General features: G+C 52.3%; 1 protein-coding gene across 6 annotated transcripts in view; it reads left to right on the forward strand.

The window, feature by feature from the left end:
- LOC144732875 (inositol hexakisphosphate kinase 1-like) overlaps window positions 1–22,019 on the forward strand; it is a 57,686-nt gene that overhangs the window by 16,051 nt on the left and 19,616 nt on the right. For 3 of the 6 annotated variants that reach the window (XM_078614533.1, XM_078614528.1, XM_078614530.1), the window contains 2 exons: window positions 20,269–20,439; window positions 21,222–21,377. In XM_078614533.1, coding sequence (XP_078470659.1) covers window positions 21,266–21,377 — 112 coding nt within the window. In that variant the 5' untranslated portion in view covers window positions 20,269–20,439; window positions 21,222–21,265. Of the gene's footprint in view, window positions 1–7,730; window positions 7,852–9,562; window positions 9,887–20,268; window positions 20,456–21,221; window positions 21,378–22,019 lie in introns of those variants that run through there. The other 3 variants (XM_078614529.1, XM_078614531.1, XM_078614532.1) reach the window with 3 other exon arrangements.

Raw genomic sequence — 22,019 nt, forward strand, 5'->3', positions numbered from 1 at the left:
AAATTACAATGGATATGCATTACCGGATTGGGTTATTCATATGGTAATCAACATACATTATGCACGCACATTGTGCTTGTACATCTGATGATGATGATGATTATGGGGATTCATCTTCTTGGTTTTTTCGGTAAAGTCACGTAGAATGGAAATAATAAAAATAAAACATAATAAAATAATTCTCACGACGTTTCGGCCACAACGCAAGCAGCGGTCCTCAGGTGAAGAACACCTGAGGACGGCTGCTTGCGTTGTGGCCGAAACGTCGTGAGAATTATTTTATTGTGTTTTATTTTTATTATTTTATTTTTTCCATTCTACGTGATTTTACCGAAAGAACCAAGAAGATGAATCCCTGCAGTCACGAAAGCTTTAAATCGAAAAAGATGATGGGGATGTTGACGTTCGTCAACAGGTGTCCCTCGCGAGCAATCACAGCCGACCGGTCACTCCGTTCGACATTCAGTTTGCCCACTGTCCAGCTCAGAGGGGGCTGGACCTCAAAACTCTCCGGTCCTCATCCAGAACTCCGTCCCGTCTTTCCGCTCGTGCCGCCCGCCGAGGAATCGTCCCGCGAGTGATGAGGTTATATAACTCGGAGTTGACTCGCGCGCCTGCAGGAACCAGTGGAGGGTACAGGGGCAGCAGCTGAGAGGTTGTTATGATTCACGCCGGCGCTAATGAGCAAATCAAATCCCTGCTTAGCTTGAGATCTCCGAAACGAAAGCGGGCTCGAGGCTGGACCAGCGCTTGGGACGGGCGATCTCCAACGCAGACAGCTTCGAGAGACGGGCAGAGGGACGCGTGGTGCGGAGGAGATACGCACGTTACGATGTAGTCGTGAGATTGTAAATGCTGTGGGTTTATTCCCCCGCGCTACGAACCCGGCGACCCGAGTTCGATTCACGCTCACGGCCAACACCCAGTGACGATTATCTGAATAGGTCCCGTGCCTTCCCTAGGTCGACTCGGCCTCAAATGAGTAGCTGGTGCAATGTGTAAACATCGCGGCTGGGACGTGGTGCTGGCCACCCACCCACCCCCACGTGTGCCGCCCCGGCCTTCATAGGTGCTCGCTAACAGCACTTGCCCCAACAGTCTGTTAAAGGCTACGCGGGGGATCTTTGTGTGTGTGTGGGCGTGTGCCCCGGTGTGGTGGGGCTGGGGCGGGGGGCGCGGGGGGGGCTGGGTGGGGGCAGCCGGTGGCGGCTGGGCTGGTGTTGGTGGAGTGGGGGTGGGAATGCGATCGGTGTGCAGGGTCGTATAAGGAGTGTTGAATCAGCGAGGAGCCCTGCCTGTGAAGTCACGGCCGGTAATATTAGCCTCCCCCGACCGCGACGGCCACACCTCGGACGGCCTTCCGCCGAACCTTCGTTCCGTTGACGTACGTGTACGTCATCTGAAATATAATAACTTAATTAGTAACGAAGATCCCACAAGGCCATCATGCGGGGAGGGCGCGTGGCACAGTTTGGCCCCAGCTATCGCAGAGTGTGGTCGTGTCACTGCAGTTCTCTGCAGCGAGACAACTTCTACGACTCTCTGAATAAAATTAATGCTGAGCCGTTTGCGCCTTGCGATATTCAGCGGTGAACGGGACCCACTCAGCAACTTGCAGAAGTCATCGGAACGGGAAAGGGTCGATCATCCGTTGGCTACAGCCTGGGTCGAGCAGCGGCAAGAGCACAGTGCCGCGAACCCGGCGAGCCGAGCTCACTCCTGACCGACTGCGGCTAACATCCGTGGCGTCGTTGGGGATGCCCAAAAACTCAGAAACCTATCGGGAGAAGCCCCCGGTTGAGCCAGCCTGCGTGGCCGCCTCGGTTCAACGTACGTGCCGACATCATCGTGGAGCTGCCCCTGCGTCGTCGACTTCAGAAGTAGCTCCGTGAAGGCATCTTCCCGGGGACCGCGCCCCGGTGCCGCAACACCGCTCCCCACCACGCTCGCCGGCGTGACCTCCGCGGCGGGAGTCGTCCGGCGTCTTCGTGTCACGACGCCGGGAGGGGGCGAATTAAAAACAGCCGCGGCATATCTACAATCCCTTCGCGGGCTTTTTCTGATTTCTAGGTCACGCTCCATGCGCCCCGGGCACAGCGGCGACAGTGGGCGCAGATAAATATATGCTGGTTTACGGCCAAGTGTCTCAATCTTTCCACTCACCTGACATGAGCGCGTGATTGCCGCTCGGCTCGGCCGCTGCCACCCCTCGGATCGTGAACGCCGCGGTGTTTCGCCAGCGGATGGCGACCTCGGTGGCTAGGAGATGTAAACTACCTCGCCTGGTGTGCAGGAGGGCGTGGGTTCGATCCCCGATCCTGATGCCTGCTGCGGTATATTTGGCGTCTCGGTCCGCGTGAATCGCGTGGAAATGTTTGTTTGTGGGTCCTTCGATTTTTCCCTCCACATTTAGAATGAACATCACACGTTTCGAGTATTTGGCTCCTATACATCGATGATGGACTTTTCCACGTCGTTTACCTCGCTGGGTTTACATGAGGTCGTGCGTTCAGAGTATTATATAAATGTCCACGTGATCAGCCACTTCGTTGAGCTCTCCTTTGTGGACAGGCCGCTTTTGAAAAAGAGCTGCGTAACTCAGTGTGGCCTTACGTGCTCAAATAAAAAAAAAGCGTTTACAAGTTCTATAATGAACAAGAGCCCTGTCGCCGTTGCGATGGATGGCGCCATTGGCAATTAGCTATTATTCCGTGGCCGTATAGTTAGCGAGCGTGAACGCCGCTGTCCGTATAAAGTGAAGCGACCGCCGCATTCTCTGGATCGCAACGCACCTTCCCCCCCCCCCCTGCGTCGTTTTGGCTCCCCTTGGTGGTTTTGTTGGGAGCAGCCTCAACACACGGACAGACGGACACACGGACAGACGGACAGACAGACGGACGGACAGAAGTCTTTGAAGGGCAACGCGGAGAGGTTGTCACGAGGGGCACGTGGATGGGCTTACACAAACACTGACACGTGTTAAATTGCTTACATATAAAAACAAAGACAAAGATCCCCCGTACAGCCTAAACAGACTGTTGGGGCAAGTGCTGTTAGCAAGTAGCACCTATGAAGGCCGGGACGGCACACGTGGGGGTGGGTGGCCAGCACCACGTCCCGGCCGCCTTTGTCTCTAAAGTGGCGATGTTATCACATCAGGTACTCATTTGAGGCCGAGTCGACCTAGGAGAGGCCCAGGACTGGTTCAGATAATAATCGTCACTGGTGTTCGCCGTGAGCGGGAATCGAACCTGGGCCGCCGGGTTCTTAGCGTGGCGCGCTAAGCGTTGCATCGCCGCTCCCCATACGCACACACACACACGCACAGGTAAGCCTTGGTTTCACTGTTACCTGTAGGGTCGGTGCAGCACACACACTGGTAAGGCATTGCTAGTGTTACTGTCTTCGCCGGATTAGAAGATCGCACTTTTCACCCCTGTAATTCAAGAACGTTGGCCGTGTGTTGTATAATCCGCTCTGCTGCGTGTGTGTGAGTGTGTCTTTGTGTGTGTTAGAGTGTTTGTTAGTGAGTGTAGGTGCTCGCTAACAGCACTTGCCCCTACAGTCTGTTAAGGCTATACGGGGGATCTTTGTTAGTGCGTGTGTATTAGTGTTAGTGTGCGTTAGTGTGTGTGAGTGTGCGTTAGTGTGTGTTGGTCTGCCGCTACAAACCCATTGACCCAAGTTCAATTCCCCGCTCACGGCCTACACCAGTGACGAGTATCTAAACCGGTCCTGGGCCTCCTCTAGGTCGACTTAGCCTCAACATGACTACCTAGCGCGATGTGCAAACATTGCCACTGGGAAGACAAAGGCGACCGGGCGTGGTGCTGGCCCACCCACCCTTGATAGGTGCTCGTTAAGGCTCTACTGGGGGGATCTTAGTCTTTTGCTGGTGTGTGTGTGACCAGATTTGTATAACTCTATTAACTCCGGGCACAATTTTGGGGTGCGTCTTATTGCCTCGTGCGTCTAATAACGCCGAGACCACGGTCAGTCGTGCAGAATAGAAGAGAGCGAACTCCGGTCATCCTCATAGCGGTGGCTTGTGGGCTAACCATCGAACAGCGGCGGTCACCGCACAGCCCCGGCGCTTTCAGATGCGCTTCTGCGGCAGTCTGGAACGCTCTTCCTTCCGATATTAGGAAGCCACTGGAGCAATGCACTTTTAAATCATCTCGATTGAAAACTCATTTCTTTATAAATGTTTAGTTTGTTGTACGTCCCCCGCACCTCCGATTGTAGCACAGTTGGCTACGTACGGTGCGGAAGAAGTTCAACATAAATGTGGTTCACCCTGCTAGATTTTTTTTTTAGGCCTGTCTATTTCGGGTATATTTAAACACGTGGGTGATTGGATGTGAAAATTAATGCCGGTGAAACTTTATCCACTGTGAAAGATGTGCCCTTTGAATTAGGCTCCAGTTCAATTACTGACATTCTAAGGTAATTGACAGGCACTACCGGATTGGGGATGCCGTGGCGGTGAGTGTCGTCAGTGCCGGATTATCCTCGTAGCAAAATTAGCTCCATATGCTACGGGCCCTGCACTTTAAAGGGCCCCGCGCTAAACGCATTCAAGCTGTCAATTCCGGTTCAGTGATTCTGCACTTGCTCTATGAGTATAGTACTATACCGCCTTCAACTTTTATGAACGACTGGGTGTTTAAGCTTAGCGATTTGTCGTATTATCTGGCTGTATAGCAAATGAAAAAATACAATTACTTTACTATGCAAGTAAAAAATGTGTGTTTTAATATTTTTTTTATTTAGGGCCCCTTTATAACACATACTACAGGCCCCGCACTAGCTTAATCCGGCACTGAGTGTCGCAATAAGCCGGCCGTGAAGGGGCAAGCCTCCGATCCTGGGGTGTGGAGGCGAGGGTGAGTGGATCACCTTGAGATGTGTGAAACTTCCAAAATCCCAAGAACCTTGAGTCTCGGTGTGGCTTATCCTGGATAAGTGCACTGCGCCTTGTCGAACGTTCTTCTTGGTTCTTTCGGTAAAGTCACGTAGAAGGGAAGTAATAAAATAATAAAAATAAAACATAATAAAATAATTCTCACGACGCTTCGGCCACAACGCAAGCAGCCGTCCTCAGGTGAAGAACAGGTCTGTCGGGAAGACAGCGTCTGAATGAAACACCCCAGGCTTGGAGCGTATATTTAAGCTGGGTTGGAGGGGGAAGAGCGCCTTGACAAAATAATTTGCATATCAAGAGGAATTTAGCATATTTATGGGAAATTCAGATATGGGATTAGTACTACTTGTGAAATGCGTAGGTGGGCGGGGGGTTTCAAAGTCATATGCCCGTGCATTATGCCGGATTAGCAGCATCATGTTTTATTTTTATTATTTTATTATTTCCCTTCTACGTGACTTTACCAAAAGAACCAAGAAGATGAATCCCTGCAGTCACGAAAGCTTTAAATCGAAATTTGTTGAACATTGTATAGGGTTCTCGCTGTCAGTCTTGCAATGCAGGTATGGGGAATTTATTATATGTCTTGTTCCCGAAGTTTTATTGCCTCAACCGAAAACGATTTTTTTATTTGATCAGGTAAGGCCCACTGAGCCGGAAGCGACCTGGCCACAAACGACAGCTCAACGAAGTGGCTTATCACCACGTGGAAATGTACAGCAGCCAAATAAACGCACGTTGGTTCTAAATGTGGAGGGAAAAACCGGAGGACCCGGAGAAAAATCCGTCCGTCCACTGCGAGAACATGCAAACTCCAAATATACAGCGGGCGTCAGGGTTGGGATCACGACCTCCTGCACACCAGGCGAGGGGGTTAACATCTCGCCACCGCGGCGCCGCTGAGATTGTGCTCTTGACGTCTCGCCGTGCAACGATTTGGAAGTAGATATGACAGAGCTACCTCCGAGACCCCTTCCAATGACCCTGCCGTATGGCAATTTATTCAACCTGCAGTGTGAAACCAAGATTTTACGCGTTGTTGTTGTTGTTGTTGGTTATTGTCAACTCGGTACGCGCGGAAACCCGCGTCAGTCGCGGGCAGCGTCTGAAACCCGGACTCGAACCCAGGCTTCTTATCCCCTGACCCCTGAGCCAACCCGGCCGCCCCACCGCTGCGAAAACGCAACGCGCAGCGCGCCCGATGCGAATGCCCACATATGGGCGGTCTCGCGCATTCCATCGCGATTAGCGGCGGGCATTGCCCTCCTCCTGGCGCGCTCGTGCGCCTTTTGAGTACGGTGAGTACGGTGAGTACGGTGAGTACGGTGCGTACGGTGAGTACAGTGCGTACGGTGAGTACGGTGAGTACGGTGAGTACGGTGAGTACGGTGCGTACGGTGAGTACGGTGAGTACGGTGAGTACGGTGGGTACGGTGAGTACGGTGAGTACGGTGAGTACGGTGCGTACGGTGAGTACAGTGCGTACGGTGAGTACGGTGAGTACGGTGAGTACGGTGAGTACGGTGCGTACGGTGAGTACGGTGAGTACGGTGAGTACGGTGAGTACGGTGAGTACGGTGAGTACGGTGCGTACGGTGAGTACGGTGCGTACGGTGAGTACGGTGAGTACGGTGCGTACGGTGAGTACGGTGAGTACGGTGCGTACGGTGAGTACGGTGAGTACGGTGAGTACGGTGCGTACGGTGCGTACGGTGAGTACGGTGAGTACGGTGAGTACGGTGAGTACGGTGAGCTTGTTCTTCTGTGTACGGTGAGTACGGTGAGTACGGTGCGTACGGTGAGTACGGTGAGTACGGTGAGTACGGTGAGTACAGTGAGCTTGTTCTTCTGTGTACGGTGAGTACGGTGAGCTTGTTCCGCGCCGTGCGTCGCAGACCCGGCTAATCGGAGTCCCCCGTGGATGCGTCTGCCTGGCTCCCCTTACTCGCGTGTTCATCATCGAGGCTCCCTGATCGCGCTGCGCGGCGTTTTGGCCACTGCTGCCGTTACGCAATATTACGTGTGTGCGCGTGTGTGCGTGTGTGTACGTGTGTGTACGTGTGTGCGCGTGTGTGTACGTGTGTGTACGTTGAACTTCTATCGCACCGTACGTAGCCGAACGCACTAATCGGAGGTGCGGGGGTTGGCGTGGGGAGGAGGGGGGGGCGATGAGGGTGGCATTGTAATCGGTGCCCGAGTGCAGCGGACCAGATCTCAAGGAGCCAAATGAGAATGATGTCCTCAACAAACTTCCATGAATTGTTTCGTTGCGATTCGTTCGGCATGGGGTGGGCAACGCACGTGAGCTCGCGGGCTACGCGACTTGGCGGTTCGTCCTGTGATGGAACTTCTGCAACTTTTAATTCGCTTTCCTCCCTTTCCTTCTTCCTTCCGATATGAGGAAACCCCCGCTGGGAGCTGCGCACTGTTAAATCATCGAGATTGAAACACTCATTTCTTTAGAACTTCTTTTTGTGTTGAGATTGTTGTCATCCCCCCCCCCCGCCGCGCGCACCCCCCGATTGGCGCGGTTTGGCTACGTACGGCGCGAAAGAAGTTCAACACACACACAGCAGCAGCAGCAGCAGTGAGGCTCGCCTTATGCCTAGGGCTGCCCGGCTCGCTTTCGTTGCGCGTGTGCGCACGCGCATGCGCGCGCGTTGATCCGAAGTCGCGTGTTGGAGGTGTGTCCCGTGCGCGTCGCGCTCCTGTTTATGTTTCTCCCACCGCTCACCGCTCACGCGCGCGCGCGCGTGCTCGAGCGTGTGCGCGCGTGTCGTACACACACGCACACGCGCACGCGCGCGCGCCCTCCCCCGGTGACGCGTCGCGGCGAACGCGCATCGGCAAGCCGGCGGTCGACCGCGGCAGGGGACACTTTTATTGCGCCGGCCCGCGGCTCACAACCAAGTTCGGCTCGCGGGCATGTGAGTATGTCCTCTTTGCGCTACGATTTACGGTTACGGAGGGAACAGCCAAAACCTGTTTACTATATATATAGCGTATATATATACACACGCGCGCACACGCACGCACGCTAACACACGGTCGGACAGCGTAAGACGATAACTCGTAAAAGCAAGTTTGGGAATTAAAAACGTGATGAGTCGTTGTTTTTTTTTAAGTTGGAACGCGGCGCAGGTTAATAAGCGGCTTCGCCTGTTGACGTTGCGTTTTGGCCAAATATCGTCTCGAGCTTGGAACATCCAAGGAACGTTCAGTACTTTTTGAATCGTAACGGTGATCTTGCCGTTGCTGCCGAGTAGGGTTTATTTATTTTACGGTCGTGCCGTGCAGGGACAGAGGGTGCTCAGAAGTGGAGCATTCGGCTCCCGAAGAAGCTCCCAGCACGCGCAGCGGAACGTCGGACACCGTGCCGAACGACACGCGGCACGGCCGCAGGACACATCGGAACGGAGCCATAGTCCTCTCGAGCGAACGCGTGCGCGCAGTGTGTGTTGTACGTTGTGTGGGTTTCGATGTAAGTCTGCGGGTGCTCAATATAAGTCCGTAGGATCTCAATGTAAATGGGATGTTGTGGTCCTACGGCGTCCGCCTGACGCAATGGGATTCCCCCGCGATGCGTGAAAAAAAAACCACCCGCGGCGTTCCGTGGGAGATGACACGCCGGTCGGCCGGAGTAAGGTGGCAGATGAGCAGTGGTAGCGGTGAGGCCGCGTCGCGAGTGGGCGGATTGGATGTGGTGTGGCCGGGCTGAATGCGGTGTGGCCGGTGGTGTGGACATCTATTGCTGCACGGGTGGCCTGACCAGGACAGAGCCGGCTGGAATTAAGCCCTGCTCTTAGTTTATGGCTCTCTTATGTAAGTCTATGGACCTCTGTGCAAGGCTATGAGACTGTTGTGTAAGTCTACGGGTCTCTATTTAAGTCTATGGGTGTCTGTGTAAGTCTATGGGTCCCTGTGTAAGTAAGTGGGTCTATATGTAAGTCTACGTGTCTCTATTTAAGTCCGTGGGTCTCTATGTTTACGGGTCTCTTATGCAAGTCTATTTGGTCTCTAAGTCTACGAGGCTCTATAGGTAAGCCTTTGGGTCCTCCCCAGGGCTTCAATCTCACTTGCGTATTCTCCCGTTCGCTGCGTCGCTGTACCATGTTAGTCGGCGACTTGCAGTGCACAGGCCACGGCGAGGAGCACGCACGGCCGCGGTGCACCGCGTGCCCAAATGTATTCCATGTCGACATTGGGCGGGAGGTTGCGGGCCAACGGGGTTCCCCCACGCGAACGCTAATTGTCACCGGTAAAGAGTTAGAATTAGCGAGCTGGGGCGGTGGCGGTGGTGGTGGTGGGGGGCATGTGTAGGAGGGAAGGAGGAGGATGGGGGGGGGGTGAAGAGTGGAACAACACTGGGAGGGAGTGGGGACAGGGAGGGAGAGAGAGAGAGGGACAGAGGAGAGACGGTGGCTGGGAGCTATTTTGAGCGCGTGTCGGTCTGTGACGTCCCCCGCTCGCATCGCTCGCCGTCTCTCCGTATCTCCCTCTCTTCTCCCCCTTCCTCCCTCTCTCTCATGCTCGGTGTAGTCGGCACTTTGCTTGGGTCATCATTTCGTTTAAAAAAAAATCTTTATGTAAACCCCCCCCCCCCCCCCCCCGTTTTAAATGAAAGATTTCACAAAAGATTTCACGCTCTGCTCTCCTTACCCATTCACTCTCTCTCTCTACCCCCTCTCTCTACCCCCCCAACACCACACGCTCTCCCTCTGACGCCCCCCCCCCCATCCCTCTCACGCTCTCACACGGACGCGATTCGCCCTCCACGCCACTCGTCCCCCACGCCACCACACGGAACGAGCGTAGGCAGCGGAGGCTGAGTTCGTTTTGACTTCACTGCCACCCCTCAGCCCGCTCCACCCTACCCCTGCAGCCCGCTTTGTTTTGATTTACCTTCAGAGAGCGCCCGTACCGGGCCCTCCCCCCCATCGATTAGAACTCCTGCAGCACCTGGTGAGGCTCGCGTGCGCAACGCGTTCCCTGTTTTTTCCCGCGCGTGTTGTTTATCGCCGAGATTCGGACGGCGTTCATTGTTGTTTGGTTTGTGGAGGGGGGGGTTGTTCGTCGGAGAGGTTTGGAGGATGGCTACGGTGTGAGAGATGGTAGGAGGGAGACGGTAGGAGGGAGACGCTGGGGGAGACGGTGTGGGGAGACGTCGCAGAGCCCGCAGGGAGGACGCGCGCGTGTCCGGGGTTCGTTCTGCGCTGCCGCCGGTTCGAACCCGTGCGGCCGCCCTCTGGGTGGTTTGGCAACCCCCGCGGCGCGGTGACGCTGCCAACGCTTTGGCGTCAACGACAAAGAAGAAGAAGCTGCTGACCGCTACGTCTGACCCCGGCTTTGTGGTCGTGCTGTTAATGATGTGTGCGTGTGTGTGCGTGTGTGCGTGTCTGTGTGTTCGTGTGTCTGTGTGTCTGTGTGTTTGTGTCTGTGTGTCTGTGTGTTTGTGTGTCTGTGTGTTCGTGTGTCTGTGTGTCTGTGTTTGTGTCTGTGTGTCTGTGTGTTCGTATGTCTGTGTGTCTGTGTGTCTGCGTGTTTGTGTGTCTGTGTGTTCGTGTGTCTGTGTGTCTGTGTGTCTGTGTGTTTGTGTGTCTGTGTGTCTGCGTATTTGTGTGTTTGTGTGTCTGTGTGTCTGTGTGTTCGTGTGTCTGTGTGTTTGTGTGTTCGTGTGTCTGTGTGTCTGTGTGTCTGCGTGTTTGTGTGTCTGTGTGTTTGTGTGTTTGTGTGTCTGCGTATTTGTGTGTTTGTGTGTCTGCGTGTCTGTGTGTCTGCGTGTCTGTGTGTTCGTGTGTCTGTGTGTTTGTGTGTCTGCGTGTCTGCGTGATTGTGTTTATGGTGGGGAGCGGCAGTGTGGTAGCGTTGTGATTACGGTACAGATGTTAAAAGCTAGCTTTTGTTTAAACCGCGCGGCGTTGAGATTTCAGTAGTCTCGAGGATTAGCCCCTTTGCGAAGTTTTCGTGTTTGGTCATTGTCTGTCGACGTGTCGTCGGACTTGATTGCGGTGACAACGCCACAACACCTCCCTTGCTGGCCACTCGTTTGGCCGCGGTCGGAACTCCGCGCAGATCCTTTGACAACCAACGCAAGTGTCAGCCGCTGTGCTGGGTTGTGGGAAGCGGGTGAACCCGACCAGGTCGGGATGTTTTGAGGGTGGGATAACGCTACGACTGTAGCCCCGGCGTTTTATCCCAGGGTGTCGTTACGCTCGTGGTTGTGCGTGTCCAGGGTTCCCGGAGTCCCTGAAGTCTCCTGGATGTCCAACAACGATGTTTCTCTCCGTTTATCGGGGGCGTAACAGGTGCATTGCTTCGTTTGATTTATCGTTCGTTTTCTGTGTTTGTTTCTACGTACGTATGTACGGATGTACGTAGAAACCACACGTAGCCAACCGTGCTCGTCGCAGTTGTTTCCATGGCCAAAGCCACGATTTTGATCAATGTTTGCCAGTTTCGTCCGTATGGATTTTTCTCCAGGTCCTCCGGTTTTTCCCTTCCACATTTTGAATCAACACGGGTTTAGAGTATTTTGGCTGCTATCAATTTCCACGTGAATCGCCACTTCGTTGAGCTATCATTTGCGACAGCCAGGTCGCTTCTGAAAAAAATTTTATTTTGCTAAGTGGGCTTTACTTGGTAAAGTAGAATAAAAAGTTGTTTAGTTTCGAGCTGTCTGGCTCATCGCAGAGTCTCACAGAGCCACTCACGCGTCGCCCGACACGTCTCTCTTGCAAATCCTGCCTTACGAGAGGTATTTTTTGACATCGGCACTGGGGTATTATCCAAAAATTTTAAAAGCGTCTATTTTTAGCATTGCCCGAGTCACAGATTGCCACCTCATGAGACCGGAATCAGAGTCGGAGGGGGGCTTACTAAACTAAACGACGCTGCCACGGGTAAGTGTGACAGGTTTGATAATTGTTTTTTTACCCTTTTATCTGGCAACAAAACTGACACCTTTTTTTTTACAAGGATTCATGTTTGCATTGACCAAAATACCTGCGGTCGGAATGCAAACAAAAAACACAACTCTGATAATGTATGCACTGTCCTTGAAATTAATTGGTCCACACCCAAGACAGCTTTCCTTAGAGCCTAGTCTCACATGGTGTTGGACCAGATGACGCCAAAAGGCGCACAACTCAAAGACAATGCACCATCAGAGTATGAGAGCTCGGGTTAAGCATTTACACCATTGGAACCTCCTTTGCCAGTAGCAAAATATAATAGTTTTTTTACCCTTTTATCTGGCAACAAAACTGACACCTTTTTTTTGTTGCCAGATTAAAGGGTAAAAAACCAATTTTCACATTTTGCTCCTGGCAAAGGAGGTTCCAGTGGTGTGACAGGTTTCTTTCTCTTTTAGCGGCTTTCTTTCGCCTTGGGTTTTATTCGTATTTTAAAAGCAGACGGAGGGCCCACCGAGACGATCGAGTGGACAAGGTGGTGCGTCGTCACTGACGACATCGTCAGCGTCGGCGGCGGTAGTCATGTTCTATCGACACCTGGACGAAGGCCGCCTTCCCCAAGTCACCGGCGATGCGACAATCCGACTCATCCGCGCGCATGGGCTGATCGGTCGGTCGGTCAGCCCTTTAATTTTTAAATCCTTTATATTAAGTTCACTTGCTTGCTTGCTTGCGCGCTTACGACCGTAAGCGCGCAAGACATTTTGCACACAGACTCGTTGTGCGTGACAATTTATTTTCGTGAAAACATATTTTTTTCCAAAATTTTACACTTTTTAGGATTTTTTTTTTTCATATTTAATTTAAAATACCAATGTGATAAAATGAAACTCTTTTTAAAGAAAAACAGAAATGAATAATAAAATAAAACTGATGCCACGCATATACAGGATTTATAGTGAAAAACTTTGTTTTTACGAATTAATTTTTTACCTGTCCATCTGTCTGTCGGCTGGTCTATCAGTCTTCGTCACTTGGCAAGTCCATCGGCATCTGTGTCTGTCAGTCAGTGCGGCCATCATTGTATCTCTCTGTCTGTGAGTTTCTTTAGGGGCGCCACGTTGGCGTGATGTTAACTACCTCGCCTGGTACGCAGGAGGTCGTGGGCTCAATCCCGACCCTGATGCCAGGCCCGCTGAATTTCCGTCCGCGGCACGTTTCATTGTTTTGAATCACCCAGCGAGCCGGGCGTGATTTAACCTCCTCCCCCACCCCTTACCCCCCGCGGGGGGGGGGGGGGTTGCCGGGCTTCGAAATTAGCGTCGCGTAACCGCTGCCGGCCTTGCCCACAGCGTGATCGGCTGCAGAGGGCAAATCGGCGTTGCGGATGTGATCGCAGTAATTGCTCCATCGCGAGCGGGTTACGTAACGTGGTAGTGGCGGCGGCAGTCTGAGCGTTAGGTAAGAGGCACATTTTTCTCTGCTGTCACCGCGCATGAACATCTGCCGGCTCTCGAATTTGTTGTTGTTGTCGCTCAATGGTAAACACTGGTGCTGCCTTGCAGCAAGAAGGTGCCTGGGTTCGATGTCCGGCGCGGGCGTCTTTCTGTCTGCGGATTGTATGTTCTGTTGAGTGAGCGTGAGTGAGTGGAGTTTGTATGTTCTGCCCCATGTTCTGTAGAGTGAGCGTGAGTGAGTGGAGTTTGTATGATTTCCCCTGTTCAGTAGAGTGAGCGTGAGTGGAGTTTGTATGTTCTCCCCATGTTCTGTAGAGTGAGTGTGAGTGAGTGGAGTTTGTATGATCTCCCCCTGTTCTGTAGAGTGAGTGTGAGTGAGTGGAGTTTGTATGATCTCCCCCTGTTCTGTAGAGTGAGTGTGAGTGAGTGGAGTTTGTATGATCTCCCCATGTTCTGTAGAGTGAGCGTGAGTGAGTGGAGTTTGTATGATCTCCCCCTGTTCTGCAGAGTGAGTGTGAGTGAGTGGAGTTTGTATGATCTCCCCATGTTCTGTAGAGTGAGCGTGAGTGAGTGGAGTTTGTATGATCTCCCCATGTTCTGTAGAGTGAGCGTGAGTGAGTGGAGTTTGTATGATCTCCCCTTGTTCTGTAAGGTGAGTGTGAGTGAGTGGAGTTTGTATGATCTCCCCCTGTTCTGCAGAGTGAGTGTGAGTGAGTGGAGTTTGTATGATCTCCCCTTGTTCTGTAGAGTGAGCGTGAGTGAGTGGAGTTTGTATGATCTCCCCTGTTCTGTAGAGTGAGTGGAGTTTGTATGATCTCCCCCTGTTCTGTAGAGTGAGTGTGAGTGAGTGGAGTTTGTATGATTTTCCCCTGTTCTGTAGAGTGAGCGTGAGTGAGTGGAGTTTGTATGATCTCCCCCTGTTCTGCAGAGTGAGTGTGAGTGAGTGGAGTTTGTATGATCTCCCCATGTTCTGCAGAGTGAGTGTGAGTGAGTGGAGTTTGTATGATATCCCCCTGTTCTGTAGAGTGAGCGTGAGTGAGTAGGGTTTGTACATTCTCCCCCTGTTATGCAGAGTGAGTGTGAGTGAGTGGAGTTTGTATGATTTCCCCCTGTTCTGTAGAGTGAGTGTGAGTGAGTGGAGTTTGTATGATCTCCCCATGTTCTGCAGAGTGAGTGTGAGTGAGTGGAGTTTGTATGATCTCCCCCTGTTCTGTAGAGTGAGCGTGAGTGAGTAGGGTTTGTACATTCTCCCCCTGTTATGCAGAGTGAGTGTGAGTGAGTGGAGTTTGTATGATTTCCCCCTGTTCTGTAGAGTGAGTGTGAGTGAGTGGAGTTTGTATGATTTCCCCCTGTTCTGTAGAGTGAGTGTGAGTGAGTGGAGTTTGTATGTTCTCCCCATGTTCTGTAGAGTGAGTGTGAGTGAGTGGAATTTGTATGATCTCCCCCTGTTCTGCAGAGTGAGCGTGAGTGAGTGGAGTTTGTATGATCTCCCCCTGTTCTGCAGAGTGAGTGTGAGTGAGTGGAGTTTGTATGATCTCCCCATGTTCTGTAGAGTGAGTGTGAGTGAGTGGAGTTTGTATGATCTCCCCATGTTCTGCAGATTGAGTGTGAGTGAGTGGAGTTTGTATGTTATCCCCATGTTCTGCAGATTGAGTGTGAGTGGAGTTTGTATGATCTCCCCCTGTTCTGCAGAGTGAGTGTGAGTGAGTGGAGTTTGTATGATCTCCCCATGTTCTGTAGAGTGAGTGTGAGTGAGTGGAGTTTGTATGTTATCCCCATGTTCTGTAGAGTGAGTGTGAGTGAGTGGAGTTTGTATGATCTCCCCCTGTTCTGCAGAGTGAGCGTGAGTGAGTGGAGTTTGTATGATCTCCCCATGTTCTGCAGAGTGAGTGTGAGTGGAGTTTGTATGATCTCCCCCTGTTCTGTAGAGTGAGTGTGAGTGAGTGGAGTTTGTATGTTATCCCCATGTTCTGTAGAGTGAGTGTGAGTGAGTGGAGTTTGTATGTTATCCCCATGTTCTGTAGAGTGAGTGTGAGTGAGTGGAGTTTGTATGATCTCCCCATGTTCTGCAGAGTGAGTGTGAGTGAGTGGAGTTTGTATGTTATCCCCATGTTCTGTAGAGTGAGTGTGAGTGAGTGGAGTTTGTATGTTATCCCCATGTTCTGTAGTGAGTGTGAGTGAGTGGAGTTTGTATGATCTCCCCATGTTCTGTAGAGTGTGAGTGAGTGAGTGAGTGGAGTTTGTATGATCTCCCCCTGTTCTGTAGAGTGTGAGTGAGTGGAGTTTGTATGATCTCCCCATGTTCTGTAGAGTGTGAGTGAGTGGAGTTTGTATGATCTCCCCCTGTTCTGTAGAGTGAGTGTGAGTGAGTGGAGTTTGTATGATCTCCCCCTGTTCTGTAGAGTGAATGTGAGTGGAGTTTGTATGATCTCCCCCTGTTCTGTAGAGTGTGAGTGAGTGGAGTTTGTATGATCTCCCCATGTTCTGTAGAGTGTGAGTGAGTGGAGTTTGTATGATCTCCCCCTGTTCTGTAGAGTGAATGTGAGTGAGTGGAGTTTGTATGATCTCCCCCTGTTCTGCAGAGTGAGTGGAGTTTGTATGATCTCCCCCTGTTCTGTAGAGTGAGTGTGAGTGAGTGGAGTTTGTATGATCTCCCCCTGTTCTGTAGAGTGAATGTGAGTGAGTGGAGTTTGTATGATCTCCCCCTGTTCTGCAGAGTGAGCGTGAGTGAGTGGAGTTTGTATGATCTCCCCCTGTTCTGCAGAGTGAGCGTGAGTGAGTGGAGTTTGTATGATCTCCCCCTGTTCTGTAGAGTGAATGTGAGTGAGTGGAGTTTGTATGATCTCCCCCTGTTCTGCAGAGTGAGTGGAGTTTGTATGATCTCCCCCTGTTCTGTAGAGTGAATGTGAGTGAGTGGAGTTTGTATGATCTCCCCCTGTTCTGCAGAGTGAGTGTGAGTGAGTGGAGTTTGTATGATCTCCCCCTGTTCTGTAGAGTGAATGTGAGTGAGTGGAGTTTGTACATTCTCCCCTTGTTATGCATGGATTTCCTCCGGATATCTCCAGTTTCTTCCCATAGTTGAAAATCCGAACCGCACAGTGTTACCGGTTTTGACCAAAACATGCCAATTTTGGCAGGAATAAAACGTTCCTGGAAATGGCTCAATTTGAGAGTCATTCGCAGCATCAGCAATAACATCGCTCCCCCACCACTCGCACCCTCCCACCCTACCCCAAAAAACTTGGCAAGACCCTCCTGCAAAAAGGGCCTTGAGGCTCAGCGAGGGCTTGTGCCAGCGTAAACAAGTGCAATCATCGTAATATTATAATCCTAATAATTATTGCTGTGTACGTGAATGCGCCCCAATGCATCATCATTTCAAAACTCGTGCTTACGTCATCGGTGTGGAGTACAAGGACAAAGGGCTGCTGTGTATCTTCCAGATTGTTACATAAGACAAATTATATTCCTATCCATCGTTAAAAAAAAAACATTAATGTGCTTGGCACAGCAATCTCATGTGAGCTTCATCATCATCATATAAAAAAAAACTATTATTATATTTTGCTACTGGCAAAGGATCCCTCATGATGTAAATGCTTACCCTGAGCCGTCATTACTCTGATGGTGCGTTGTCTTTGAGTTGTGCGCCTTCTGGTCGAGCACCGTGTGAGACTGGGCTCTAAGAAAAGCTGTCTCTGGTGTGGACCAATCAATTTCAAGGACAATGCATACATTATCAGTGTGTTTTTTGTTGGCATTCTGACCGCAGGTATTGTGGTCAATGCAAACATGACTCCTTGTAAAAAAGGTGTCAATTTTGTTGCCAGAAAAAAGGGTAAAAAAACCTATTTATTTCTCATGTGAGCTGTCATGCAATGACTTCATGAAGTCCAAACGGTTTTCACTCCTGCAACGCTGCACAAATTCAGCTGAAGTTGGGCTGCTGCTGCTGCTGCCGCTTTAGTGGTGGATCAGCCAGCTGCTACCTCACTCAGTCACTCACCCAGTCAGGGTGATTGATGATACGGCCCTCACTGATTCACTTCACTCACAAACTCACCCACCCAGTCACTCACCTACTCACTCACTCGCCACACTACAGGTCAGCTCCCTTCTCACCCTGCTTCTTCCCTTGCACTGTTTCACCTGAGAATTCCCTTCTTCCCATCGTCGTATAATCTCTTTCCCAAGGTCAAGCGTGTTACACTCTTGTCTGTTCCAACGTTGATAGTGATGTTTGTTGCTGACCGCTCGACGTTCTTTGGCCTCTGGCCCTTTGCTCTCGGCAACTGTGTTAACAACAAACGAAAAAAAACCCCACAGACCAATGGGGCAGGTGCTGTTTGCGAGCGCCTGTTAAGGTCGTGACGGGACATGAAGGAGTGGTGTAGATGCCATTCACCACTACGCCTGGCACAAGCACTGGACCGTCGGCACAGTGCGTGTGCCAGCCTAGGTGCACGTTGAGGCCATCACGTGGTGTGTGGAGGGCTCGCCGCTGCTGGCAGGAGGTCACGGGACAGACCGAGGTGCCGTCGGGTTGACCGACTGAGAGATGGACTGGCAGATGCTGTACCAGCTGTGTCCCTCCCCCACTGTCTCAACACACACCGGCAAACACACACACACACACACCCGTACTCCCACAGACATGCGTATGCACACACACGTGCACACTGGCACGCACGAACGATGACGGTGACGTAATCGCGTGCGTCGAGTTGTCGAAACGTAACGCGTTTCACAACCGCCTGTTCACTGCGCCGGCAATGAAAACACAGTCGCCCGATTCTGCTCGGTTTTTTTTTCCATTGTGTTTGTTGCAACATCACGACAACAAACCCACAGCAATAACAACAATAACATCGTAATCACAACAACGCCGCGACCACAACAATGCCCCAACCACAACAACACCGCGACCACGGCCACAAGAACGCCGCAACCGCAACAATTCCGCAGCCGCGACCACAACAAGTCTACATTTATTGCCGTTTCAGTCTTGCGTTGCGAGCGATTGTTTCGTAACACGGTTTGAATGTTTACCGCCGTGTTGCCCACCTTTGCTCCGGGCTGGCGCAAGTCTGGGCGGGTGGCGTGAGCCGAGTTTGCTGACGATCGATTTCTGAATCGCTGATAATTGGTTTTTTACCCTTCTATCTGGCAACAAAACTGACACCTTATTTACAAGGAGTCATGTTTGCATAGACCACAATACCTTCAGCCATAATGCAAACAAAAAACACAACTCTGATAATGTATGCACTGTCCTTGAAGTTGATTGGTCCACACCCGAGACAGCTTTCCTTAGAGCCTAGTCTCACATGGGTTGGACCAGATGACGCCAAAAGGCGCACAACTCAAAGACAATGCACCATCAGAGTATGAGAGCTCGGGGTAAGCATTTACACCATTGGAACCTCACCAATCAACTTCAAGGACAGTGCATATATTATCAGAGTTATATTTTTTGTTTGCATTATGGCTGCAGGTATTGTGGTCTATGCAAACATGACTCCTTGTAAATAAGGTGTCAGTTTTGTTGCCAGATAGAAGGGTAAAAAAACAATTATCATATTTTTTACTGGCAAATGAGGTTCCAATGGTGTTCTGAATCGCTCTTGCGAGTGTCAGTGGCCAGGTGGATGGAAGAGCGCCGAGCTTGGCACCGATAAGCTCCTGCATTCCGACGCAACCAGCTGCCTGCGATGGAACTGTGTTCTGACGTTCGTTGGGTTGACGGTCTCACTCTGGTTAGCTCGGTTGGCTACACGCGGTGCGAAAGAAGTTCAACATTGCGTACATACAGTAACTAGCTGCAAGTCCCTGCATTCAGATCCGGGCCACAGCCGAGTGCAGGGAGTTGATGGTCACCACTGACTCACGTAAAGAGACCCATCGACTTACATAGAGACAGACAGATTTACTTAAATGCCCACTGGCTCACATCGAGACCCAGAGACTCGCATCGACCGAGAGCTGTGGTTAAACCGGGCTCTCAAGTGTAGTGAGTTGATGGACTAAGCCTGGTCACTAATGACCTGTATTTATCAAACAAAACCCATCGCAATATATTTGGTTCTCAGAATTGTAAATATCGGTTTTGACTCGTGTCATGCACCGAACGTCACTCTCATATGCAGGGCGGTGTGCATCAGAGGTCACTTGAATGGATCTCAGCGTCGGCTCCGCGATATACGCTTCCGTGGGCCGTTCTCCGACGCAAGGGCAGGTTCGGGCTGCTCTGCGAGGTTTCCCCGATGATGCCGCAAACGGCGATCGCACTCACCACATAAAATTATGGGTGGGGGGGAGAAGTTATATAAACAACAAAATGAACTCTCGCGCCGATTGCAGCTGCGTTCCCACGCTCAGCTCCGTACGGACGGGACGCGCTCACAACTCCCCCCCCCTCCGGTCACTCGACGCCAGAGTCTGATTCATAATTTATCGTGTCTCTCGCACCGGCGGGTCGTTGTGCCCGACCTTGCCGAGTCCTCTCCCCCGTTTCTGCGCGCCCGGCTGCCGCTTGTTTACCCCCGAAACGTTCCGCCGTCGGGTTACGGGGACGTGCGCGCTGGTTGTGGTTTTGTTTTTTTCTTTGTTTAACAAACACCGCGGTTGGTGACGCTAAAAAGAATAAAGGCGCAGCCATGAAATGTACCTTCCCGCGCTGCTGCCGACGTACACGCGGCCCTGACCAGAGCGGGCCGCCGTGAGCCTCTCCGTCGAGGGTTTTGCTGCCTACTCGTGAATGAGGTGGGGGGGAGTACCCACACTTCACCCCGCCACCGGTGACAACGTCTGTGTACACTGCTGGACATGCGGTTTGGCGGGTGATCGATTCGAGCCGGCGATCTGTTTTTTGCAAGTCCAGGTGCGCGGACGGTTCACACAGCTGCCACGTCACCCCCCTCCCCTCCCCCGTATTTGATGTAAAACGACCTTTGTTTGTTTTGCTTTGTGTCGGCAGACGTTGCGGACGGACCGTTGGCGAGAACAGCCCGCAGGCGACGGGGCGTACGGACGCAAACGCGACTCGTCGTAGGGGGACTCGCGAAGCCTCCGATCGCCGCCGTACCCAACGCCGCCACTCCACAAGCGCCGTGCCCACTCCGCCGGCTCCATACCCGTCTGCGGAGAGGTGCGACCCCGCACAGGTGTTTTGCTCCGACGGTTCGATGACAGCCGCGTGGCTGGGGCAGGGCGCCACGGCGAGGTGGCCGGCGTGGGTGGTGGTGGTGGTGGTGGGCCTCGGAGGAACAAGCTGCTAAGCTGGCGCCGCTGAGACCCAACGGTTGAATCCGTAACGGCAACAGCGGCCAAAATGTTGAATCCGTTGTTTGTTTTCTTTTACTCGCTATAAAACAATTCGGGATCAGAATATTTATTTATACTGCAGGAGGAGGAGGAATCCGATGAGCTATGAAGCGCTTTTTCACAGATGTCCAGTTAGGGGCACGGAGAAAGGTAAACAAATCACTAAAAAATGTACAATTTATATTTTTGGTATTAACCGTTATTTTCAGAAGCGACCTGGCCACAAATCATAGTTCAACGAAGTGGCTTATCACGTGCAAATGTCTCGCAGCCAAATACTCTAAATGCACGCTGATTCTAAATGTGGAGGGGAAAATCGGAGGACCCGGAAAAAAATCCACTTGACCACAGCGAGAGAGAGAGAGACACGCAAACTCCAAATATACAGCAGCAGCAGGCGTCAGGGGTCGGGATCGAAGCCACGACATCCTGCATAGCAGCTGAGGTAGTTAACATCTCCTGGCCACCGTGGCACCCTGAGACAATTATCATCGACTCAGCTGAGCGCCGAAGTTGAAGCACAACTCTCTTGCCGCCGCTGTTGCTGTCATCACAGCTGCGGTTGACATTGACGTCGTTGTTGCTGTTGCTGCTGCTGTCGTTTAGCGGCGTGAGGCTGTGCAGGAGCGAGCGTGTGCCGCCCCAGCCCCATGGTGAGGAGAGACATGTGCATGCTGGAGCCCCTGCGGAGCATGGAGCGCAGGGGCAGCAGGGACTCGGCCACGCGCCTCGCCCTCGACACGTTCGTCCCTGGCCCGGCAGGTGAGAGAGTGGGACGCCACTACCGCCACTACCGCCACTACCGCCACCACTGCCACTGCCAACACCACTACCGCGACTACCGCCACTACCGCCACTAGCGCCACTACCGCCACTACCGCCACTGCCAACACCACTACCGCCACTACCGCCACTACCGCCACTACCGCCACTAGCACCACTACCGCCACTACCGCCACTGCCAACACCACTACCGCCACTACCGCCACTACCGCCACTACCGTCACTACCGCCACCACTACCACTGCCAACACCCATAACAACCGGCGCCTTTACCACCATTACCACCACGACTAACAATGCCACCACGGCCACCACGGCCACCACTACCACCACTACCACCACTACCAACACCACTACGACAGCCACCATCGCTGCTACCACTGCCACTACCACCGCCACCACCACCCCTCCCACCACCCCTCCCTCTACCATTACCAACACCACTACCAACCGCCACCACCACCACCACCACCGTTACCACCATGACTACCACCGCCACCACCACCACCGTTACCACCACGACTACCACCGCCACCACCACCGGCACCACCACTTCCACTGCCACCACCGCTATCGCCACTCCCACCACTCCCACCGCCGCCACCGCTACCACCGCGGCCT

Source organism: Lampetra planeri, chromosome 44 (genome assembly GCF_965212315.1).
Source record: "Lampetra planeri chromosome 44, kcLamPlan1.2.h2, whole genome shotgun sequence".
Taxonomy (NCBI): Eukaryota; Metazoa; Chordata; class Hyperoartia; order Petromyzontiformes; family Petromyzontidae; genus Lampetra; species Lampetra planeri.